The sequence below is a fragment of the Pristiophorus japonicus genome, chromosome 1, assembly GCF_044704955.1.
Source record: "Pristiophorus japonicus isolate sPriJap1 chromosome 1, sPriJap1.hap1, whole genome shotgun sequence".
In the NCBI taxonomy this organism is placed as follows: domain Eukaryota; kingdom Metazoa; phylum Chordata; class Chondrichthyes; family Pristiophoridae; genus Pristiophorus; species Pristiophorus japonicus.
Window position 1 is genome coordinate 491,616,879 of NC_091977.1, and position 21,720 is coordinate 491,638,598.

Sequence of the window (21,720 nt, forward strand, 5' to 3'; positions counted from 1 at the left end):
GGTTCATTTTCCACGGAGTAACTGCCACTATCCCAGGGTGGCGCCTCAATAATCCTACTGATCTGTTGGAGAACAGATTGATGGATTTCTGGAAGTCTTTTTGAACAGTGGTATCCATTATCATCATCACAGGTAGTCCCTCGAACGAGGATGACTTGTTTCCACATGGGTTCACAGATGTTTCAATGAAGGACCTGATATTCCAGTCCTGAACTCCATTTGAAGGGTTGGAAGATGCCTGTGCGTGGATTTTTTTAACGTGTGGTGACCATTGCACATCAGCCACTACACGGGCTTGACCGAGCTAGGCCTTTATCCAGTGGCAAGGGTTAACCAGGACATCTGGAGACCTGATCTGCACGGACCTAGTGCGCGCACACATCATAGTGTGCGCTGGCCCATGCTGCCCCTGGGCCCTCGGCTCTTCTGGGCCCCGGGCCCTCATTCGCCGTTCCTCCACCACGATGCCTCGCTGCTCCTCCGCCACACACAATCACTGCACCTCTGCCACAAACATTCAGCGTTCCTCCGCCATGATCTCTCGCCGTTCCTCCACTGCATCTGGGCCCTGCAATGGAGCGTGGGTAGCAACAACGGTAACCTGTGTTTTGATGACATCACCCAGTCGGCCATGTCGAAGCCGTCGTACACTTGTAGCAGCTCGCGCTGGAAGCTGTACTCCCTGACCTGCGGCGGTGTCCTCTCAGTTTGGGGGACCACGATGTTCCAGGCCCGCGCTCCACCTCTTTTACAGTGGTATCTAGAGACATGGTGGCAGCAGTCTGGGCTTCCACTGCAGCACTTGGAGCTTTTGAAAACTCTTTATGCTGCAATGCAAGCTGCGACATCGGCAATCAGACGCTGCATCATGGGTTACACAGGTGTTGATGCAGGTGCCCACCCATTACATGTTGGAAAGGCTGGGTTCCAAGCTCTGCGCAAAGCCCTGTGGTGCTGGATTCCTTCATGTTCCTTGATATTGTACGCAGACCTTCCAGTGCACCAAGCATTTGGTTATGTATACCCATCTTCTGTTGCCTGGCCCATCGCAATCCTCATCTGATTTTCCCCCCACCTTGGCTCCTGTGCATGTATGCCCAGTTTCTCACTACATGATGATCTCTCTTCTATCCTAGCCTCTGACACAGCGCGGAATTTAATCTCCGAGCTGGTGGCGGTGAGTGTAAGATCGAGTAACTCTATGTCTCCATCTTCGCTTTCTTCTTCCTCTTCCTGCTTTGACTGGGAAGGTTTCAGTTCTCGGGTATCTGAAATGAAAAAGAGACCTGGTTCAGTTATGGTCGGGGAGAGGAGAAAGTAACAGGTGTGTGCTTTCACCATCTGAGTCCGAAGAGAGTTTTGGATCGATCGATCTCGTGATTGATCTCCATCATCCAGCCCTGCCAGAAGCCATGTAGAAAAACTGTCTCTTTCATGGGGTTTAAAACATGTAGGCACCCTTGTCATCCTCCGTTTCTTTCCTGCTGCCTCATGTTATGCACCACCCTCTTGTGCAATGTCATATGTTTGGGTGATTTGGCTGTCACTGTTGAATAACTACCAGTGTGTGGGTGCGAAGCTTGAAATAGTGCGAAGTGTGAGGGTGAAGTAAAGCATGTGAATTGAAGGATTGAGTACTAATTGATGAGATTGTTGGTAGGTGGGTGATGGAGTGAATTGAGCAGTGATGAGCCTTCGTAGTACAGTTGATAGGATACGCCATTTGAAGAACTCTCACCTTGATGACTTGTGTGCGATCTGTAAACTTCTGCCCACACTGCATCCACGTTCTTTTTTTAATTATTCATGGGATGTGAGTGTTGCTGGCAAGGCCAGCATTTATTGCCTATCCCTAATTGCCCTTGAGAAGGTGGTGGTGAGCCTCCTTCTTGAACCGCTGCAGATCGTGTGGTGAAGGTATTCCCAGTGATATTACCGAGGGAGTTCCAGGATTTTGACCAAGTGACAATGAAGGAACGGCAATATATTTCCAAGTCTGGATGATATGTAACTTCGATGGTAACTTCCATGTGATGGTGTTCACATGCGCCTGCTGCCCTTGTCCTCCTAGGTGGTTGAGGTCGCGGGTTTGGAAGATGCTGCCGAAGAAGCCTTGGCAAGTTGCTGCAGTGCATCTTGTAGATGGTGCACAGTGCAGCCACGGTACGCCAGTGGTGGAGGGAGTGAATGTTTAAGGTGATGGATGGGATACCAATCAAGTGAAGCAGGCTGCTTTGTCCTGGATGTTGTTGAGCTTCTTGAATGTTGGAGCTGCACTCATCGAGCCAAGTGGAGCGTATTCCATCACACTCCTCAGTTGTGCCTTGTAGATGGTGGAAAGGCTTTGGGGAGTGAGGAAGTGAGACACTCTCCGCAGAATACCCAGCCTCTGCTCCGCTCTTGTAGCCACAGTATTTATGTGGCTGGTCCAGTTAATTTTGTGGTCAATGGTGACCCCCCCCCCCAGGATGTTGATGTTGGTTTCGGCGCTGTTGATGCCTATGAATGTCAAGGGCAGTTGTTAGACTGCCGCTTGTTGGAGATGGTCATTGCCTGGCAATTGTGTGGCGTGAATGTTACTTGCCATTTATCAGCCCAAGCCCCTGACTGTCGTCCAGGTTTTGCTGCATGTAGGTATGGACTACTTCATTATCTGAGGAGTTGTGAATGGCACGAAACATTGTAGTCATCAATGAACATCCCCACTTCTGACTTTATGATGGAGGGAAGGTCATTGATGAAGATGGTTGGGCAAAGGAAATTTCCCCTGAGGAACTCCTCAGCAATGTGATGATTAATAATGGGGGACAAAGAAATAGCAGACCAATTGAACAAATACTTTGTTCTGTCTTCAGTAAGGAAGACACGAAAAACGTTCCGGAAATACTAGGGGACCGAGGGTCTAGCGAGAAGGAGAAACTGAAGGAAATCCTTATTAGTCAGGAAATTGTGTTCAGGAAATTGATGGGATTGAAGGCTGATAAATCCCCACTGCCTGATGGTCTGCATCCCAGAGTACTTAAGGAAGTGGCCCTAGAAATAGTGGATGCATTGGTGGTCATTTTCTAACATTCTATCGACTCTGGATCAGTTCCTATGGACTGGAGGGTAGCTAATGTAACCCCACTTTTTAAAAAAGGAGGGAGAGAGAAAACAGGAATTATAGGCCGGTTAGCCTGACGTCGGTAGTGGGGAAAATGTTGGAATCAATTATAAAAGATGAAAGTGCACCACATTTGGAAAGCAGTGACAGGATCGGTCCAAGTCAGCATGGATTTATGAAAGGGCAATCATGCTTGACAAATCTTCTGGAATTTTTTGAGGATGTAACTAGTAGAGTTGACAAGGGAGAATCAGTGGATGTGGCGTATTTGGACTTTCAAAAGGCTTTTGACAAGGTCCTACACGAGATTGGTGTGCAAAATTAAAGCACATGGTATTGGGGGTAATGTATTGACGTGGATAGAGAACCGGTTGGCAGACAGGAAGCAAAGAATAGGAATAAACAGGTCCTTTTCAGAATGGCAGGCAGTGACTAGTGGGGTATCGCAAGGTTCAGTGCTGGGACCCCAGCTATTTACAATGTACATTAATGATTTAGATGAAGGAATTGAATGTAATATCTCCAAGTTTGCGGATGACACTAAACTGGATGGCGGTGTGAGCTGTGAGGAGGATGGTAAGAGGCTGCAGGGTGACTTGGACAGGTTAGGTGAGTGGGCAAATGCATGGCAGATGCAGTATAATGTAGATAAATGTGTGGTTATCCACTTTAGTGGCAAAAACAGGAAGGCAGAATATTATCTGGTGACCGATTAGGAAAAGGGGAGGTACAACGAGACTTGGATGTCATGGTATATCAGTTATTGAAAGTTGGCATGCAGATACAGCAGGCGGCGAAGAAAGAAAATGGCATGTTGGCCTTCAAAGCGAGAGGATTTGAGTATAGGAACAGGGAGGTCTTATTGTAGTTGTATAGGGCCTTGGTGAGACCACACCTTGAATATTGTGTACAGTTTTGGTCTCCTAATCTGAGGAAGGACATTCTTGCTATTGAGGGTGTGCAGCAAAGGTTCACCAGACTGATTCCTGGGATAGCAGGACTGACATATGAAAGACTGGATCGATTAGGCTTATATTCACTGGAATTTAGAAGAATGAGAGGGGATCTCATAGAAACATATAAAATTCTGACGGGATTGGACAGGTTAGATGCAGGAAGAATGTTCCCGATGTTGGGGAAGTCCAGAACCAGAGGTCACAGTCTAAGGATAAGGGGTAAGCCATTTAGGACCGAGATGAGGAGAAACTTCTTCACTTATAGAATTATGAACCTGTGGAATTCTCTACCACAGAAAGTTGTTAATGCCAGTTCGTTAGAAACATAGAAAATAGGTGCAGGAGTAGGCCATTCGGCCCTTTGTGCCTGCACCACCATTCAATATGATCATGGCTGATCATTCACCTCAGTATTCTTTTCCCGTTTTCTCTCCATACCCCTTGATTCCCTTTAGCCGTAAGGGCCACATCTAATTCCCTTTTGAATATATCCAATGAACTGGCATCACGACTCTCTGTGGCAGGGAATTCCACATGTTATCAACTCTGCGTGAAGAAGTTTCTCCTCCATCTCAGTCCTAAATGGCCTACCCCTTATCCTAAGACTGTGTCCCCTGGTTCTGGACTTCTCCAACATGGGGAACATTCTTCCCGCATCAAACCTGTTCCATTCCGTCAGAATCTTAAACGTTTCTGAGATCCCCTCTCATCCTTCTAAACTCCAGTGTATAAAGGCCCAGTTGATCCAGTCTCTCCTCATATGTCAGTCCAGCTATCCCTGGAATCAGTCTGGTGAACCTTCACTGCACTCCCTCAATAGCAAGAATGTCCTTCTGCAAAATAGGAGATCAAAACTGAACACAATATTCCAGTTGAGGCCTCACGAAGGCCCAATACAATTGCAGTAATAGATATATTCAAAAGGGAGTTAGATATCGCATATGGCCCTTGCAGCTAAAGGGATATAAGAAAGCAATAAAGAAAGGAAAGATAGATTACGAAAGTAAACTTTCGCAAAACATAAAACCAGATAGTAAAAGCTTTTGCCGATATATAAAATGGAAAAGAGTGACTAAAGTAAATGTTGGTCCCTTAGAAGATGAGAAGGGGGATTTAATAATGGGAAATGTGGAAATGGCTGAGACCTTAAACAATTATTTTGCTTCGGTCTTCACAGTGGAAGACACAAAAACCATACTAAACATTGCTGGTCACGGGAATGTGGGAAGGAAGGACCTTGAGAAAATCACTATCACTAGGCGGGGTAGTGCTGGACAGGCTAATGGGACTCAAGGTAGACAAGTCCCCTGGTCCTGATGAAATGCATCCCAGGGTATTAAGAGAGAGCAGAAGTTATAGCAGATGCATTCGTTATAATCTACCAAAATTCTCTGCACTCTGGGGAGGTACCAGCGGATTGGAAAGCAGCTAATGTAACACCTCTGTTTAAAAAAGGGGGCAGACAAAAGGCAGGTAACTATAGGCCAGTTAGTTTAACATCTGTAGTGGGGAAAATGATTGAAGCTATCATTAAGGAAGAAATAGCGGGACATCTAGATAGGAATAGTGCAATCAAGCAGACGCAACATGGATTCACGAAGGGGAAATCATGTTTAACTAATTTACTGGAATTCTTTGAGGATATAACAAGCATGGTGGATAGAGGTGTACCGATGGATGTGGTGTATTTAGATTTCCAAAAGGCATTCGATAAGGTGCCACACAAAAGGTTACTGCAGAAGATAAAGGTACGCGGAGTCAGAGGAAATGTATTGGCATGGATCGGGAATTGGCTTGCTAACAGAAAGCAGAGAGTCGGGATAAATGGGTCCTTTTCGGGTTGGAAATTGGTGGTTAGTGGTGTGCCACAGGGATCGTTGCTGGGACCACAACTGTTTACAATATACATAGATGACCTGGAAGAGGGGACAGAGTGTAGTGTAACAAAATTGGCAGATGACACAAAGATTAGTGGGAAAGCAGGTTGTGTAGAGGACACAGAGAGGCTGAAAAGAGATTTAGATAGGTTAAGCGAATGGGCTAAGGTTTGGCAGATGGAATACAATGTCGGAAAATGTGAGGTCATCCACCCTGGAAAAAAAAAACAGTAAAAGGGAATATTATTTGAATGGGGAGAAATTACAACATGCTGCGGTGCAGAGGAACCTGGGGGTCCTTGTGCATGAATCCCAAAAAGTTAGTTTGCAGGTGCAGCAGGTAATCAGGAAGGCGAATGGAATGTTAGCCTTCATTGCGAGAGGCATGGAGTACAAAAGCAGGGAGGTCCTGCTGCAACTGTACAGGGTATTGGTGAGGCCGCACCTGGAGTACTGCGTGCAGTTTTGGTCACCTTACTTAATTGGCCTGGGTTTTTACCTGTTTTTTGCCTCTCCCAGGAGATCACATGGCTCTAGGTGGTGCGGAGTGTAAAATGTTGCGATACATGGGGTATCGCAGTTGTGTGGGGTGGACAGATTGGGTCAGATGCTCTTTACCTGTCTGCCAATGTTCATAGGTTTATATGTAACCTTCAGGGCTGCTGATCAAGGGCCGTGAAGCTCTTTGTCGGCTGGAGTGGACACGATGGACTGAAATGGCCTCCTTCTGCGCTGTAAATGTCCATGTTTCTAATGAGTCCCACAGGACCTACAGTCGGTCACAGGTGGGACAGATGGTGGTCGAAGGAACGGGTGGGGATGCCGTGCACTCCTTCCGCTGTTTACATTTGATTTCAGCTAGCTCTCGGTGTAGAGACTCTAGGTGTTCGGCGCCTTCTCGAATGTTTTTCCTCCACTTTGTGCGGTCTTGGGCCAGAGATTCCCAGGTGTCGGTGGGGATGTTGCACTTTTTCAAGGAGGCTTTGAGGGTGTCCTTGAAGCATTTCCTCCGCCCACCTGGGGCTCGCTTGCCATGTCGGAGCTCTGATTAGAGCGCTTGTTTATAGATAAATCACCAAAAACGGATGTGATGCATCCTCGGATGCGAAGGTAATTGAGGGAGGAAATCGCAGAGGTACTGGCCATAATATTCCAATCCTCCTTAGATACGGAGGTAGTGACAGAGGACTGGAGAATTGCAAATATGTTAGCACGTTATTGTTTGAAAAAAGGGTAAGATAAACCAAGCAACTACAGGCCAGTCAGTTTAACCTCGGTAGTGGGGAAGCTTTTCGAAGCAGTAATCAGGGACAAAATTAACAGTCACTTGGACAAGATTGGGTATTAGGAATACTAAGAGAGCATGAAAAATTCTTGGCAAGTAAAATCAAGGAAAACCAAAAAGTATTCTATAAATATATTAAGAGCAAGAAACATCGAAACATAGAAAATAGGTGCAGGAGTAGGCCATTCGTCCCTTTGAGCCTGCACCACCATTCAAAAAGAGCATGGCTGATCATTCACCTCAGTACCCCTTTCCCGCTTTCTCTCCATACCCCTTGATCCCTTTAGCTGTAAGGGCCATATCTAACTCCCTGGACTGGAAAATGATAGTCAAAATTCTCTCTTACTTCGCTCAATAGCTTGGGATGCATTTCTTCTCGGCTTGGGGACTTATCCACTTTCAAAGCTGCTAAAACCCCTCAATACCTCCCCTCTCACTGTTTCTTTCTTCCAGAATTTCACAATCCTCCTCAATAGCAGTATCTGCATTGCACCTTTCCTTTGTGAAAACGGACGCAAAGTACTCATTTAAGAACCATACCCACATCTTCCGCTTCCACACACAGATTACCCTCATGGTCCCTAATAGGCCCTACCCTTTAGTTATCCTCTTGCTTTTAATATAGTTATAGAACCACTTTGGATTTTCCTTGATTTTACTTGCCAAGAATGTCTCGTGCTCTCTCAACATTCCTAATATCCTTTTTAATTTCACCTATGAACTTTCTATATTCTTCCAGCGATTCTACAGTATTTAGCTGTTGGTGTATGACATAAGCTTCCCTTTTTTTTCTTTATCCTCCCCTGTAAGTCCCTAGACATGCAGGAGGCTCTAGAATTGTTATTCCCACCCTTTTTCTTGAAGGGCACATGTTTGGCCTGAGCCCTCTAGATCTCCTCCTTGAATGCCTCCCACTGTTCCAACACTGATTTACCTTCAATAGCTGTTTCCAGTCCACTGTGGCCAAATTACTTCTCAACTTAGCAAAGTTAGCTTTTCCCCAATTTGGGACTTTTATTCTTGATCTATCCTTGTCCTTACCCATAACTACCTTGAATTTGACTGAATTATGGTCACTGGCACCCCAGTGCTCTCTCACTGATACCCCTTCCACCTGCCCAGCTTCATTCCCCAAAACTAAATCCAGAACCGCCCCCTTCCGTGTTGGGCTTGTTGCATACTGACTAAAAAAAAGTTCTCTTGAATGCATTTTAGGAATTTGCACCCTCTATACCCATCACACTATATTTGTCCCAATCAATATTAGGAGAGTTGAAATCCCTTACTATTACTGTCCTATGGATTTTGGACCACAGGAATGTGCCTACATATTTGCTGTTCTATCTCCCTCCCACTATTTGGGGGTCTAAAATACACACCCAGCAATGTGATGACCCCTTTTTTATTTTTCAGTTTGACCCAAATGGCCTCATTTGATGAACTCTCTAACATATCAATACCCCTCACAGCTGAAATAGTTTGATTAATCGATAACATGACCCCGTCCCCCTTTTTACCCCCTCTCTGTCCTGTCTAAAAATCCTGTAACCAGGAATATTGAGCTGCCAAACCTGCCCCTCTTTCAGCCATGTCTCTGTAATGGCTATAATGTCATACTCCCAAGTGTCTACCTGTGCTGTCAGCTCATCCGCCTTGTTCACTACACTCCTTGCATTGAAGTATATACCATTTAGCACAGGAAGACCTCCTTGATTACTACTTATTAACCCTTGTTTCCTCTGTCTTACAGATTCACTTTCTACATTCTTGCTGTCCAATTTCAGTTTTACTTCCTTCCCACCCCCCTGCAAAGCTAGTATAAACTCTCCCCAAAAGCAAAACTCCCCGCGAGGATATTGATCCCGGCGCTGTTGAGGTGCAACCCGTCCGGTTTGTACAGTTCCCATCTCCCCCAGAAGTGGTTCTCCTGCACTAAGTCTCCAGCCACGTGTTGATCCTCTCTACCCTTCTGTTCTTGTACTGATTAGCACATAGCACTACCTTTTGAGGTCCTACCCTTTAATTTTTCTCCTAGCTCCCTAAATTCTGCCTGCAGGACCTCATCCCTCTTTCTACCTATGTCATTGGTCCCGATATGGACCCAGACCTCTGGCTGTTCACCTTCTCCCCCCAGAATGCCCTCGTCTGCTCTGTGACATCCTTGACCCTGGCACCAGGGAGACACCATACCATTCTGGAATCACGTCTATGGCTGCAGAAACACCTCTCTATTCCCCTAACTATTGAATCCCCTACCATTAAAGCTCTTATTCTTTGTCCCTCCCCCCCTGTGAAACTGAGCCACCCGTGGTGCCTGAGACTTGGCTCTGGCTACGCTCCCCAGAGGCACCGATGCTCAGAAGAGAATATCGGTTGGAAAGCGAGATGGACTCTGGCACGGGGGGGGGGGGGTCGTCACTTCCTGCACTACCTGCCTAGCGTTCTTCCTTTGTTTGGTGTTCACCCATTTCCTCTCTGCCTGAATGCTTTTAAGCTGCGGTGTAACCACCTCCTGAAACGTGCTATCCACGTAGCTCTCAGCCTCGCGGATGTACCGTAGTGACTCATGCCGCTGCTCAAGCTCTGAAATGCAGAGCTCGAGTAGTTGAAACTGGAGACACCTGTTGCACATGGTTGTGTAGGCTGCGCGAAGTGTCCAGGACTTCCCACATGCTGCGGGACATGCACGCCACAGGACTGAGCTGCCCTGCCATCCCTCTAATTAGACTTAGCTGTTATAAAAGAGAGAGAGATACTTATCAATCAACCAGCCAATCACTTACCTGCCTGGATGAGGGCTGTGAGTGGGCTGAGGTTGGAAACGCAGTTTGGAGCCGAATCTGAAATCGGCGGGGCATGGCAGTAGCGCACTAGGGAGCGGGAGGCCTGGCGAGGAGCAGGAGGCCCAGCGGCGGTTGGCGAGGAGCGAGAGGGTCGGCGGGGAGGCCCGGCGAGGAGAGGGAGGGTCAGCGAGGAGCAGGAGGTTCGGAGGTCGGCCTGTGACGTCACAGGAAAGCAGGAAACGGAACGAGAAAAGTCACATGACTCATTTTTAGCGTGGAAGCAAGTCATCCTCGATTCCGAGGGACTGCCCAAGAAGATTTTAACTACAGCCAGCCTTTTTAATACCTCCTCTTGATAGGATAAAAATTGATAAGGTATCTCCACTACCTCCTCCTCTCTTAGGCAGTCCCCCGGAATCGGGTTTATTATGTCTATGGCAGCTTTCTCTTCCTTTGGTGAAGACAGATGCAAAATACTCATTTAGTACCTCAGCCATACCCTCTGCCTCAATGCATAGGTCTCCTTTTTGGTTTCTAATCGGCCCCACCCCTCCTGTCCTTTTCCATAGCTAATTAAACCTTATGATACTGTGGTCACTGTTCTCTAAATGTTCACTTCCTGAAGCTTGCTCTACATGACCTACCTCATTCCCCAGAACCAGATCCAGCAATTCCTCCTCCCTTGTCGGACCAGAAACATACCGATGAAGAAAGTTCTCCTGAACATAGTTCAGAAAATTACAATCCCAGTCTATATTAGGATAGTTGAAGTACCCCATTATTACTATTCTATAGTTCTTACACCCCTCTGTAATTTCTCTACAAATTTGCTCCTCCATATCTTTCCCACTATTTGGTGATCTATAGAATACACCTAGCAGTGTAATTGCACCTCCTATTATTTCTTAACTCTAGACATATCGATTCTGTCCTTGACCCCTCCAGGACATCCACCTTTTCCAACACTAATATTCTCCTCAACCAATACTGCCACACCACCTCCTATCTTTCCTTCCCCATCATTCTTGAACACCTTATAACCAGGAATGTTTAATACCGAATCCTGCCCTTTTTGAGCCAGGTTTTGGTTATTGCCACATCATATTCCCATGTGGTTATTTGTGCCTGCAGCTCACTTACCTTGTGTACTATGCTTTGTATATTCACATACATACACTGTAAACCCATCTTACACCATCCTATATTCTTAGTTTGACCCCAGCTAATATCTTACTATTTCTTACTTTAGTGCTCTCTGCCTCTCCCAATCCTTTGAACACTTTATTTCCTTTTTCTAATGTTACATCCTGGTGTCCATCCCCCAGGTATGACTCCAGCCAGTGGAGAGTTTTCCCCGATTCCATTGACTTAAATTTTACTCTGGTTCCTTGATGCCACACTTGGTCAAATGCTGACTTGATATCAAGGGCAGTCACTCGCCTCATCTCTGGTATTCAGCTCTTTTTGGACCAAGGCGCTAATGTGGTCTGGAGCCGAGTGGTCCAGGCGGAACCTAAACTGGGTATCGGTGAGCAGTTTGATAGCACTGTCGACAACATCTTCCATCACTTTGCTGATGATTGAGAGTAGAATGATGGGGCAGTAATGGGATGGATTGGATTTATTCTGCTTTTTGAGGGCAAGACATACCTGGGCAATTTTCCACATTGTCAGATAGATGCCAGTGTTGTAGCTGTACTGAAACAACTTGGCTAGAGGCGTGTCTAGTTCTGGAGCACAAGTCTTCAGCACGATAGCTGGGATGTTGTTGGGGCCCATAGCCTTTGCTGTATCCAGTGCGCTCAGCCGTTTCTTGATGTGGGATCACATAGCCCTGTCTATAGCATGATGCATCTGCTGTTTAGTGTGCATGTAGTCCTGTGTTGCATCTTTCCCAGGTTGGCACCTCATTTTTAGGTACCCCTAGTGCTGCTCCTGATATGCACTTCTACACTACTTAATAAGTCCGGGTGGGTCACCTGGCTTGGTACTAGTAGAGTGAGGGATGTGCTGAGCTGAGGTTACAGATTGTTGTGGAATACAATTCTGCTGCTGATGGCCCACAGCGCCTCATAGATGCCCAGTTTTGATTTGCTAGATCTGTTCTGAATCTATCCCATTTATCAAGGTGGTAGGGCCAAACTACACGATGGAGGATGTCCTCAGTGTGAAGACAGGACTTCATCTACGCAAGGATTGTGCGGTGGTTATTGCTACCAATGCTGTCATGGACCAATGCATCTGTGACAGGTAGATTGGTGAGGACAAGGTCAAGTAGGTTTTTCCCTCATGTTGGTTCTTTCACCACCTGCCACAGACCCAGTCTGGCAGCTATGTCCTTCAGGCCAGCTTGGTCAGTAGTGGTGCTACCAAGCCACTATTGGTCATGGACATTGAAGTCCCCCACCCAGAGTACATTCCTGTGCCCTTGCTACTCTGTGCTTCTTCCAAGTGGTGACTAAGTTGAGGACACCGAGTGTTTCCTTGCCCATGCTTGACCTGAAGCTATGAGACTTCATGGGGTCTGGAGTCAATGTTGAGGACTCCCAGGGCCACTCCCTCCCAACTGTATACCACTGTGCCGCCACCTCTGGTGGGTTTGTACTGGGATGATGATGGAGGAGTATGGGACATTGGCCAAAAGGTATGATTCTATAAGTATGTCTTTGTCAGGCTGTTGTTTGACTAGTTTGTGGGGCAGCTCTCCCAATTTTGATACTAGTCCTGAGATGTCTGTGAGGAGGACATTGCAGGGTCGGCTGGGCTGGGCTGGGTGTGCAGTAGCTGGTGCCAAGTGGTCCATCTGGTTTTACTTATTGTTTTTTGTAGTTTTTTTTTACAACAGAATGGCTTGGTAGGCCATTGCAGAGGGCAGTTAAGAGTCAACCACATTGCTGTGGGTCTGAAATCACATACGGGCCAGACCAGGTAAGGAAGGCATATTTTCTTCCTTCAAGGAAGGAATCAGATTGGTTTTTACGACAATCCGATAGTTTCATAATATAACTATTACTAATGCTAGTTTTTTACTCCAGATTTATTTAATTAACTAAATTTAAAGTCCCCAGCTGCCATGGTGGGATTTGAACTTGCGTCCCTATATCATTAGACCAGGTCTCTGGATTAATAGTCCAGTAACATAACTACTATGCTACCATTCCCTTGGAGATATAATTCACGGTATCTACCTTCCCACTGCCTCTTGAGGATGTAGGGTATGTCTCTTTCTCTCCACACCTTGCACCAAGACCTCCAGCGCGTTGGCACAAAAGCTTAGTGCTCAGCCATTCCACAAAGTATCACAGCCCAGATTTACTTTTCAAAAAAAAACTGTCACTAGGCACCTCTCCTTTTAAGAGGTGCAGGATACCGTTAATAGGGTCCCCTCTCCCTCACTCTTCCCCCCCCCCCCCCCCCCTCCCCACTTTTCGGTCAGTTCCCCACCCACCCCTTCTCGCTCTGTGTCCCCTCGCTCGCTCGCTGCGCACCCGGCGTCCCCACCTCGCCCGGCACGCACGCTCCCTACCTCGCTCGCTCGCTGCCCCTCTCTCGCTCTCTCTTTCTCTCTCTGCCTCAATGCGAGGAGTATTCATAATAAGGTGGACGAATTAACTGCACAGGCAGCTATTAACGAATATGATATGATTGGGATGACGGAGACATGTCTCCAGGGTGACCAAGGCTGGGAATTCAACATTCAGGAAGGATAGACAGAAAGGAAAAGGAGGTGGGGTAGCGTTGCTGGTTAGAGAAGAAATTAATGCAATAGCAATGAAGGACATTATCTTGGATAATGTGGAATCTGTATGGGTAGAGCTGCAGAATACCAAAGGGCAGAAAACGCTAGTGGAAGTTGTGTGCAGACCACCAAACAGCAGTAGTGAGGTTGGGGACAGCATCAAACAAGAAATTAGGGATGCATGCAATAAAGGTGCAGCAGTTATCATGGGCGACTTTAATCTATATATAAATTGGGCTAACCAAACTGGTAGCAGTATGGTGGAGGAGGATTTCCTGGAGTGTATTAGGGACGGTTTTCTAGACCAATATGTCGAGGAACCAACTAGAGGGCTGGCCATCCTAGACTAGGTGATGTGTAACAAGAAAGGACGAATTAGCAATCTTGTTGTGTGAGGCCCCTTGGGGAAGAGTGACCATAATATGGTAGAATTCTTTAAGATGGAGAGTGACGCAGTTAATTCAGAGACTAGGGTCCTGAACTTAAGGAAAGGTAACTTCGATGATATGAGACGTGATTTGGCTAGAATAGACTGGCGAGTGATACTTAAAGGGTTGATGGTGGATAGGCAATGGCAAACATTTAAAGATCACATGGATGAACTTCAACAATTGTACATCCCTGTCTGGAGTAAAAATAAAACTGGGAAGGTGGCTCAACCGTGGCTTACAAGGGAAATTAGGGATAGTGTTAAATCCAAGGGATAGTGTTAAATCCAAGGAAGAGGCATATAAATTGACCAGAAAAAGCAGCAAACCTGAGGACTGGAAGAAATTTAAAATTCAGTAGAGGATGACAAAGGGTTTAATTAGGAGGGGGAAACTAGAGTATGAGAGGATCATAAAAACTGACTGCAAAAGTTTCTATAGATATGTGAAGAGAAAAAGATTAGTGAAGACAAACGTAGGTCCCTTGCAATCCGAATCGGGTGAATTTATAATGGGGAACAAAGAAATCGCAGACCAATTGAACAAATACTTGGGTTCAGTCATCACGAAGGAAGACACAAATAACGTTCCGGAAATACTAGGAGACCGAGGGTCTAGTGAACAGGAGGAACTGAAGGAAATCCTTATTAATCAGGAAATTGTGTTAGGGAAATTGATGGGATTGAAGGCCGATAAATCCCCAGGGCCTGATAGTCTGCATCCCAGAGTACTTAAGGAAGTGGCCCTCGGAATAGTGGATGCATTGGTGATCATTTTCCAACAGTCTATCAACTCTGGATCAGTTCCTATGGACTGGAGGGTAGCTAATGTAACACGACTTTTTAAGAAAGGAGGGAGAGAGAAAACGTGGAATTATAGACCGGTTAGCCTGACATCAGTAGTGGGGAAAAGATTTGAATCAGTTATTAAAGATGAAATAGCGCATTTGGAAAGCAGTGACAGGATTGTTCCAAATCAGCATGGATTTATGAAAGTGAAATCTGGCTTGACAAATCTTCTAGAATTTTTTGAGGATGTAACTAGTAGAGTGGACAAGGGAGAACCAGTGGATGTGGTGTATTTGGACTTTCAAAAGGCTTTTGATAAAGTGCCACACAAGAGATTGGTGTGCAAAATTAAAGCACATGGTATTGGGGGTAATGTACTGACGTGGATAGAGAACTCGTTGGCAGACAGGAAGCAGAGAGTTGGGATAAATGGGTCCTTTTCAGAATGGCAGGCAATGACTAGTGGGGTGCCGCAGGGCTCAGTGCTGGGACGCCAGCTATTTACAATATACATCAATGACTTAGAGAAGGAATTGAGAGTAATATCTCCAAGTTTGCAGATGACACTAAGCTGGTTGGCGGTGTGAGCTGTGAGGAGAATGCTAAAAGGCTGCAGGGTGACTTGGACAGGTTAGGTGAGTGGGCAAATGCATGGCTGATACTGTATGATGTGGATAAATGTGAGGTTATCCACTTTGGTGGCAAAAACATGGAGGCAGAATATTATCTGTATGGCGGCAGATTAGGAAAAGGGAGGGTGCAATGAGACCTGGGTGTCATGGTACATCAGTCATTGAAGGTTGGCATGCAGGTGCAGCAGGTGTTGAAGGCAAATGGCATGTTGGCCTTCATAGCTAGGGGATTTGAGTATCGGAGCAGGGAGGTCTTGCTGCAGCTGTACAGGGCCTTGGTGAGGCCTCACCTGGAATATTGTGTTCAGTTTTGGTCTTCTAATCTGAGGAAGGACGCTCTTGCTATTGAGGGAGTGCAGCGAAGGTTCACCAGACTGATTTCTGGGATGGCAGGACTGACATGAGGAGAGACTGGAGTTTAGAAGAATGAGGGGACCTCATAGAAACATTAAATTCTGACGGGACTGGACAGGTTAGATGCAGGAAGAATGTTCCTGATGTTGGGGTCTAGAACCAGGGGTTACAGTCTAAAGGATAAGGAGTAAGCCATTTAGGACTGAGATAAGGAGAAACTTCTTCACTCAGAGTTGTTAACCTGTGGCATTCTCTTTGGCAGAGACTTGTTGATGCCATTTCGTTAGATATGTGCAAGAGGGAGTGGGATATGACCCTTATGGCTGAAGGGATCAAGGGGTATGGAGAGAAAGGAGGAAAGGGGTACTGAGATGAAAGATCAGCCATGATCTTATTGAATGGTGGTGTGGGCTCGAAGCACTGAATGGCCTACTCCTGCACCTATTTTCTATGTTTCTGCACATTGACATGATCACGTGACTTTTCCTTGCTTATTGCATGTACACAACTCTGATCATCAGTTACACATTTTATCTCTAACTTACAGTTGCTGTTACATTGCTTGAGTGTGTGGAACTGTTCCTTTTAATTGTAGTGGGTTGCAGGCCTCCTTTTCAGAGAGCCTGCTTTCTTTACCCCAATCGTCTTCTACATTTGGTGCCACATAATCCTCCATCAGCGCTGCACCTCGTGGTCTGGCCGCAGTCATCTTTTTCTTCAGCGCCTTACCTCGTAGTTTGAGTGCCATCTTTCCTCCATCCACGATGTCGACTGCGATGATTCTCTTCTCAGGTGTTTCAATGAAGGACTTAATATTCCAGGACCGGAACTAAATCTTGAAGGATGGAAGATGTCTGTGCTTGGATTTTTTTAACGTGTGGTGACCGATGCACACCAACCACCACACGAGCTTGACAGAGCTAGGTCTTGGTCCAGTGGCAAGGATTAACCATGATGACTGGAGACTAGCTCTGCTGCATGGGCCTAGTTCACACGCACATCGCAGTGTGGGTTGGCCCATGCTGCCCCGGCCCCAAATTCACGCCTCTGCTGGGCCCTGATCACATCCCTCTGCAATCTCTCGCCGCTCCTTCGCCCTGGCCTCGCCACTCCTGCTGTATCTGCCCATGCTTCAATCACCGACTTGGATCTTGGTGACGTCCCTCTTCACTGCCGTTGCTCTCCTGTTCAGTATTAGAGCATCCAAGGACATAATAATTGGCGACGAGTTTACGGACCTTCACGCGAAAATGGCTACCCTTGGTACGTTGTAGCAGTTCTATGATGGCGATGTTTGGGATGCCTTTGTGGAGCGGCTCGACCATTTCTTCACAGCAAACGACCTGGCAGGAGATAACCCGGCCACACTGGTTGATAAACGCAGAGCTATCCTGCTAACCAGTTTGGGCCCACTGTCTATGGTCTCGTCAGGGACTTGCTGGCACTAACGAAGACAAATGACCAAGACGTATGAGGAGCTCGTAACCCTGATCCATGAGCAACTCGAGCCCAAGGAGAACATCCTCACAGCCAGACCGACCGGTTCTCTACCCACCGACTGCCCGAAGGCCAGGAAATCACGAAATACGCCAGACCTCAGGAGGCTGGCGGCACAGTGTGATTTCGGCAACCACCTCAACGAAGCGTTGCGGGACATTTTTGTCATTGGAACTGGCCATGAGGGCCTTCTTCATAAGTTACTGTCAGCGGACACCACAGTCACACTGCAGAAGGCCATCTCTGTGAGCCAGGCATTCAAGACCTCAGTTCTCGGCAGATGACTCACCATGTTAGTTCACTAGAGAGCACCATGTTAGTTCACTATGATGTATCTAAGGAGATCAAGCTAGCATGTGATGCCTCTCCGTCTGGAGTTGGGGCAGTGATCTCTCATATACTACATAGTGGGGAGGAGAGACCAATTGCTTTTGCTTCACGCACTTTCAGTGCCAGTGAGCGTAATTATGCACAAATCGAAAGGGAAGCTTTGGCATTAATTTTTGGGGTCAAGAAGTTCCACAAATACTTGTATGGTCTTAAGTTTACCATCATTACGGACCATAAGCTCCTGACAGCAATCCTCCATCCAAAGTCCCCAGTTCCAACATTTGCTGCAGACCGAATGCAGTGATGGGCTTTGATTTTGCCAGCATATACATATGATATTGAATCCAGATGATCAGCTGATCTCAGTAATGCTGATGCTATGACTAAATTGCCTTCCCCATCACAAGTTACACCCGATAGGGAAGAAGTGTTCTATTTTTCATACATTGATGAACTGCCAGTCACAGCTGAAGAGATTGGTAGAGCAATCAAACATGACCCAGTTATGTCAAAGATGTATGATTATATTGCAAATGGCTAGCCAAACAAGGTAATAGACAAAGATATTCATCTATTCTTCATTCATAGGAATGAATTATTAGTCGATAAAGATTGTATCATGTGGGGTGTAAAAGTGGTTATACCAAATAAATTCGGGTCCAAGTTATTCGGAGACCTCCATGACTGGCACCTGGGAATGTACTTGACGAAGAGCTTTGCACACAGTTACTTTGATAAAGGTAGAGTAAATGAGAGAGAGTTCAAATGGAAATCAAGGGCATCCCTTGGAGGAAAACTTCCCTCAGGATCAGCCTCGAATGAGTTTAAATTTGACACCATGTTTGGAAGGTTCTGTTAGAGAGCAAAGGTATCCTCTTCGAAACAGAAAACAAGTGGTTAAGCTTGATTTGTAAATATGGCAAAATAAGTCCATCTCTCGTATAACCATGCAAGTTATGTATGATGATTATTTTGTTACACTTCTCCCTCCTTAATGAAGAAGTAATTATAATATATGTATGCTCTACCTGTGGACTGCTGAGGCAATGCAGGCAGTGCTGTGTACAAATAAAGAGGGTACAGGTCACCCGACTAGAGTTCCGGAGTGTTCTACTATCTTAAGGCTTGTGTGTGTTTGAGAGTTGTACTGAAGATATCACAGAGATTAGTCCTGAGAATTTTTGAGATTTAATGAAAGCCTTGTGAGGTTGTGTGATGTCACAATTGTGACCATGTGGCTTCAGTTTCTATTGGCAATATACCCATTAGTGTTTGAGACAATGCTATCGACAAGAAGAGCACACCATGGTCTGCGAGAAAATGGAAGAAAGCTTGGAAGAAAGCGTTTTAGCCTTGGGTGCTTACAGAACTTGGTTTCATGCTTTGTTTCATGGGGTCAAAGAGGGAAAGAAATACTTAGTCAGCAGTGATGAGAAAGTTAGAAATGGTAGAAAGGAAGTTAGATGCCATAACAACATATGAAAAGACAGCTTTTCCTTGAAGCTTTATACTAATTTAATGGTTAAGAGCACAGAAAGGCCTGGGGAACGAATATTGGAATCCCACAGAATGAGCCCATAGCATATTTTAATTATCCTAGTTCAGCAAGGAATGGCTATTTCTGAATTTGAGCATCTGGTGAATTCAAGGGCTAGGTGAATGGTTAGGCCAGTAAACGTGTTTGTTCTGCTCAGGACATTGATACAGAATGTTGACTGCATCTGCAGCAGCTGTTCTGTTTTTTTTTAAATGTGGAGGTGTGTCTTAAATGGCAACAATGCTCAGACTGCTTCAGTCATAATCTTGCATAGGATTAACTGCCTAACGACATCTATGTTGGAGAGGGTGGGCTTTTAATTTTAATTCGTGAAACCAATATGGGATTATATAGAAGGTTGCAGAGGTAATCTCTCGTGTGCAGCCATTTCACATCATCTTTCCCTCACTCATAGGAGGGTATGGGATAAGCTCTAGGGTACAAAGGTTGTGCATAATAAATTGGGTGAGTGTTTGCTGAAGCTTGGACAAAGTGTGGGTTTTCTCCCTTAAGCTGCCGGCTTCTATCGGTTATGATTCTGTGGGTGTCAGGCATGCTCTGATAACTTGCATAAGTTACCATTCTTTCCTTGAGTCCAGGCAATGAGTGTGGGCAATCTGCTTGAATTGGGGCCTCACAGTTGAAGCCTATCCAATCCTTGCCCATGTGAGTAAACCTTTTCCAGCAGGTATCACAGCAGCACAGAACTGAAGATATTACCTCTTCCCCACCGTCTCCTAGACTGAGGGCCCTATTGTCATCCTAGCTGAATTCAACCCAGAACTTTCTGGTTCCTACGGCTCAGTTGTATTTGATTTGCCAAATGAACCATTGTGTACGCTTGGAATACATTTTTATAGTAATTGTCTTATTTTTCCTTTTTATAAAAGAAACATGTGAATTTTGATATGTTTTGTCCTGGCCCGAAATCTCTCGAAGCACTTCACATACAAATAATCATTTTGAAATGCTGTTTAATGACTCAGCAACCATTTTGCCAACAGTAAGATCCTACAAGCAGTAATGTGATGAATGACCAGTTTATCCTTTTGTTGTCATGTTGCCTGAGGGAGGATTATTGGCCAGAATGCTGAGAACTTGCTTCAAATACGGCCATGGAATCTTAACATCCACCTGAAAGGCAGATAAGAGCTTTGTGTAACGACAGTGCTGGTGTGTCAGCCTTGAATGGGATTCAAACTTGCAAGCTTTTGATTCAGAAGGCAAGAATGCTGCCAACTGAGTTAGCTGATCCTAAATATCGGTTAGTGTGGCTTAAATTTTCTGATACTAGCTATTTTTGAAAACATTTACCTCTTCTGCTTTATTTTTAGGTCAGTGTACAATTCCAAGAAACTAAAATTGGAAGTCGTCAAAGTGGATGATGAAATACCTCAGGTATGCTTTTCTAGGTTTCTATTCATTAAAGATCACACTGCTGTAATTTGCTTCAAAAAGAGCTGGTGCGCGGGGCCCTAGGACATTGTGGGCCATCCCAACCTGTGTGAGAACATTTCCACAGGTTGGGGCTTCAAAAAGAGCTGGAGCATGCCACTGAAGATTCCAGCGCGAGCTGACACAAATGTGCGACGGCTTCAAGGTGGGTGACATCATCAGGACCCAGGTCGTCGTTTGGAGCGTGGGCAGGAACATCGGCTGGGCCCTGGTACAACAGATGAGTGGGAAGGTTGTGGTGGACTTGCAACGAGTGACCGGGGCAGAAGAGCGATGAGAGATCGTGCCTGAGATTTGGGGATGATCGTGGCGGAGATTCGATGAATGTTTGGTGCGGAGGTGCAACGTGTTTTTCTGGCGGAGGCACGGTGAATGAGGGTACGGAGCCCAGAAGAGCTGAAGGCCCAGGGGCAGCACAGGCCTGCCCACACTGCGATATGTGTGTGCACTCGGTCTGTGTAGCAGAGCAGATCTCCAGTCATCCTGGTTAACCCTTGCCACTGGATAAAGGCCAAGCTCTGTCAAGCCCATGTGGTGGCTGATATGCAACGGTCACCACACATTATTTATTTTTTTAAATCCACAAGCAGGCATCTTCGACCCCCTCAATTGGAGTTCAGGACTGGAACATCGGGTTCTTCATTGAAGCAAGTCATCCTCGTTCAAGGGACCGCCTATGATGTAATTTGCAATATAAACTTTTTTTATATTCATCTGATTTCCATTACCCATATGGGTAAGAGGCAAACTGCCATGATTCGTCAACATTATCATCACGAACACCCTCGTTCCAAACACTGGCACCTGCTCGACTGTCATCGTCCGAGCCAGGGATCGCAAGGATGTGCGCATCACCCGCGCCATGACAGGAGCTGACGACTACTGGACGGACCACCGCCTAATCCGATCCATCATCGACATTAACATAGTCCCAAAGCAGAGGCGACAGCAGAAGC

General features: G+C 46.0%; 1 protein-coding gene across 3 annotated transcripts in view; it reads left to right on the plus strand.

Annotated features, from left to right (window-relative positions):
* Positions 1-21,720, plus strand: part of LOC139277143 (DNA topoisomerase 1-like) — a 198,133-nt gene that overhangs the window by 71,148 nt on the left and 105,265 nt on the right. For all 3 annotated transcript variants that reach the window (XM_070895198.1, XM_070895203.1, XM_070895213.1), the window contains one exon: positions 20,644-20,707. In XM_070895198.1, the coding sequence (XP_070751299.1) occupies positions 20,644-20,707 (64 nt within the window). The remainder of the gene's footprint in view (positions 1-20,643; positions 20,708-21,720) is intronic.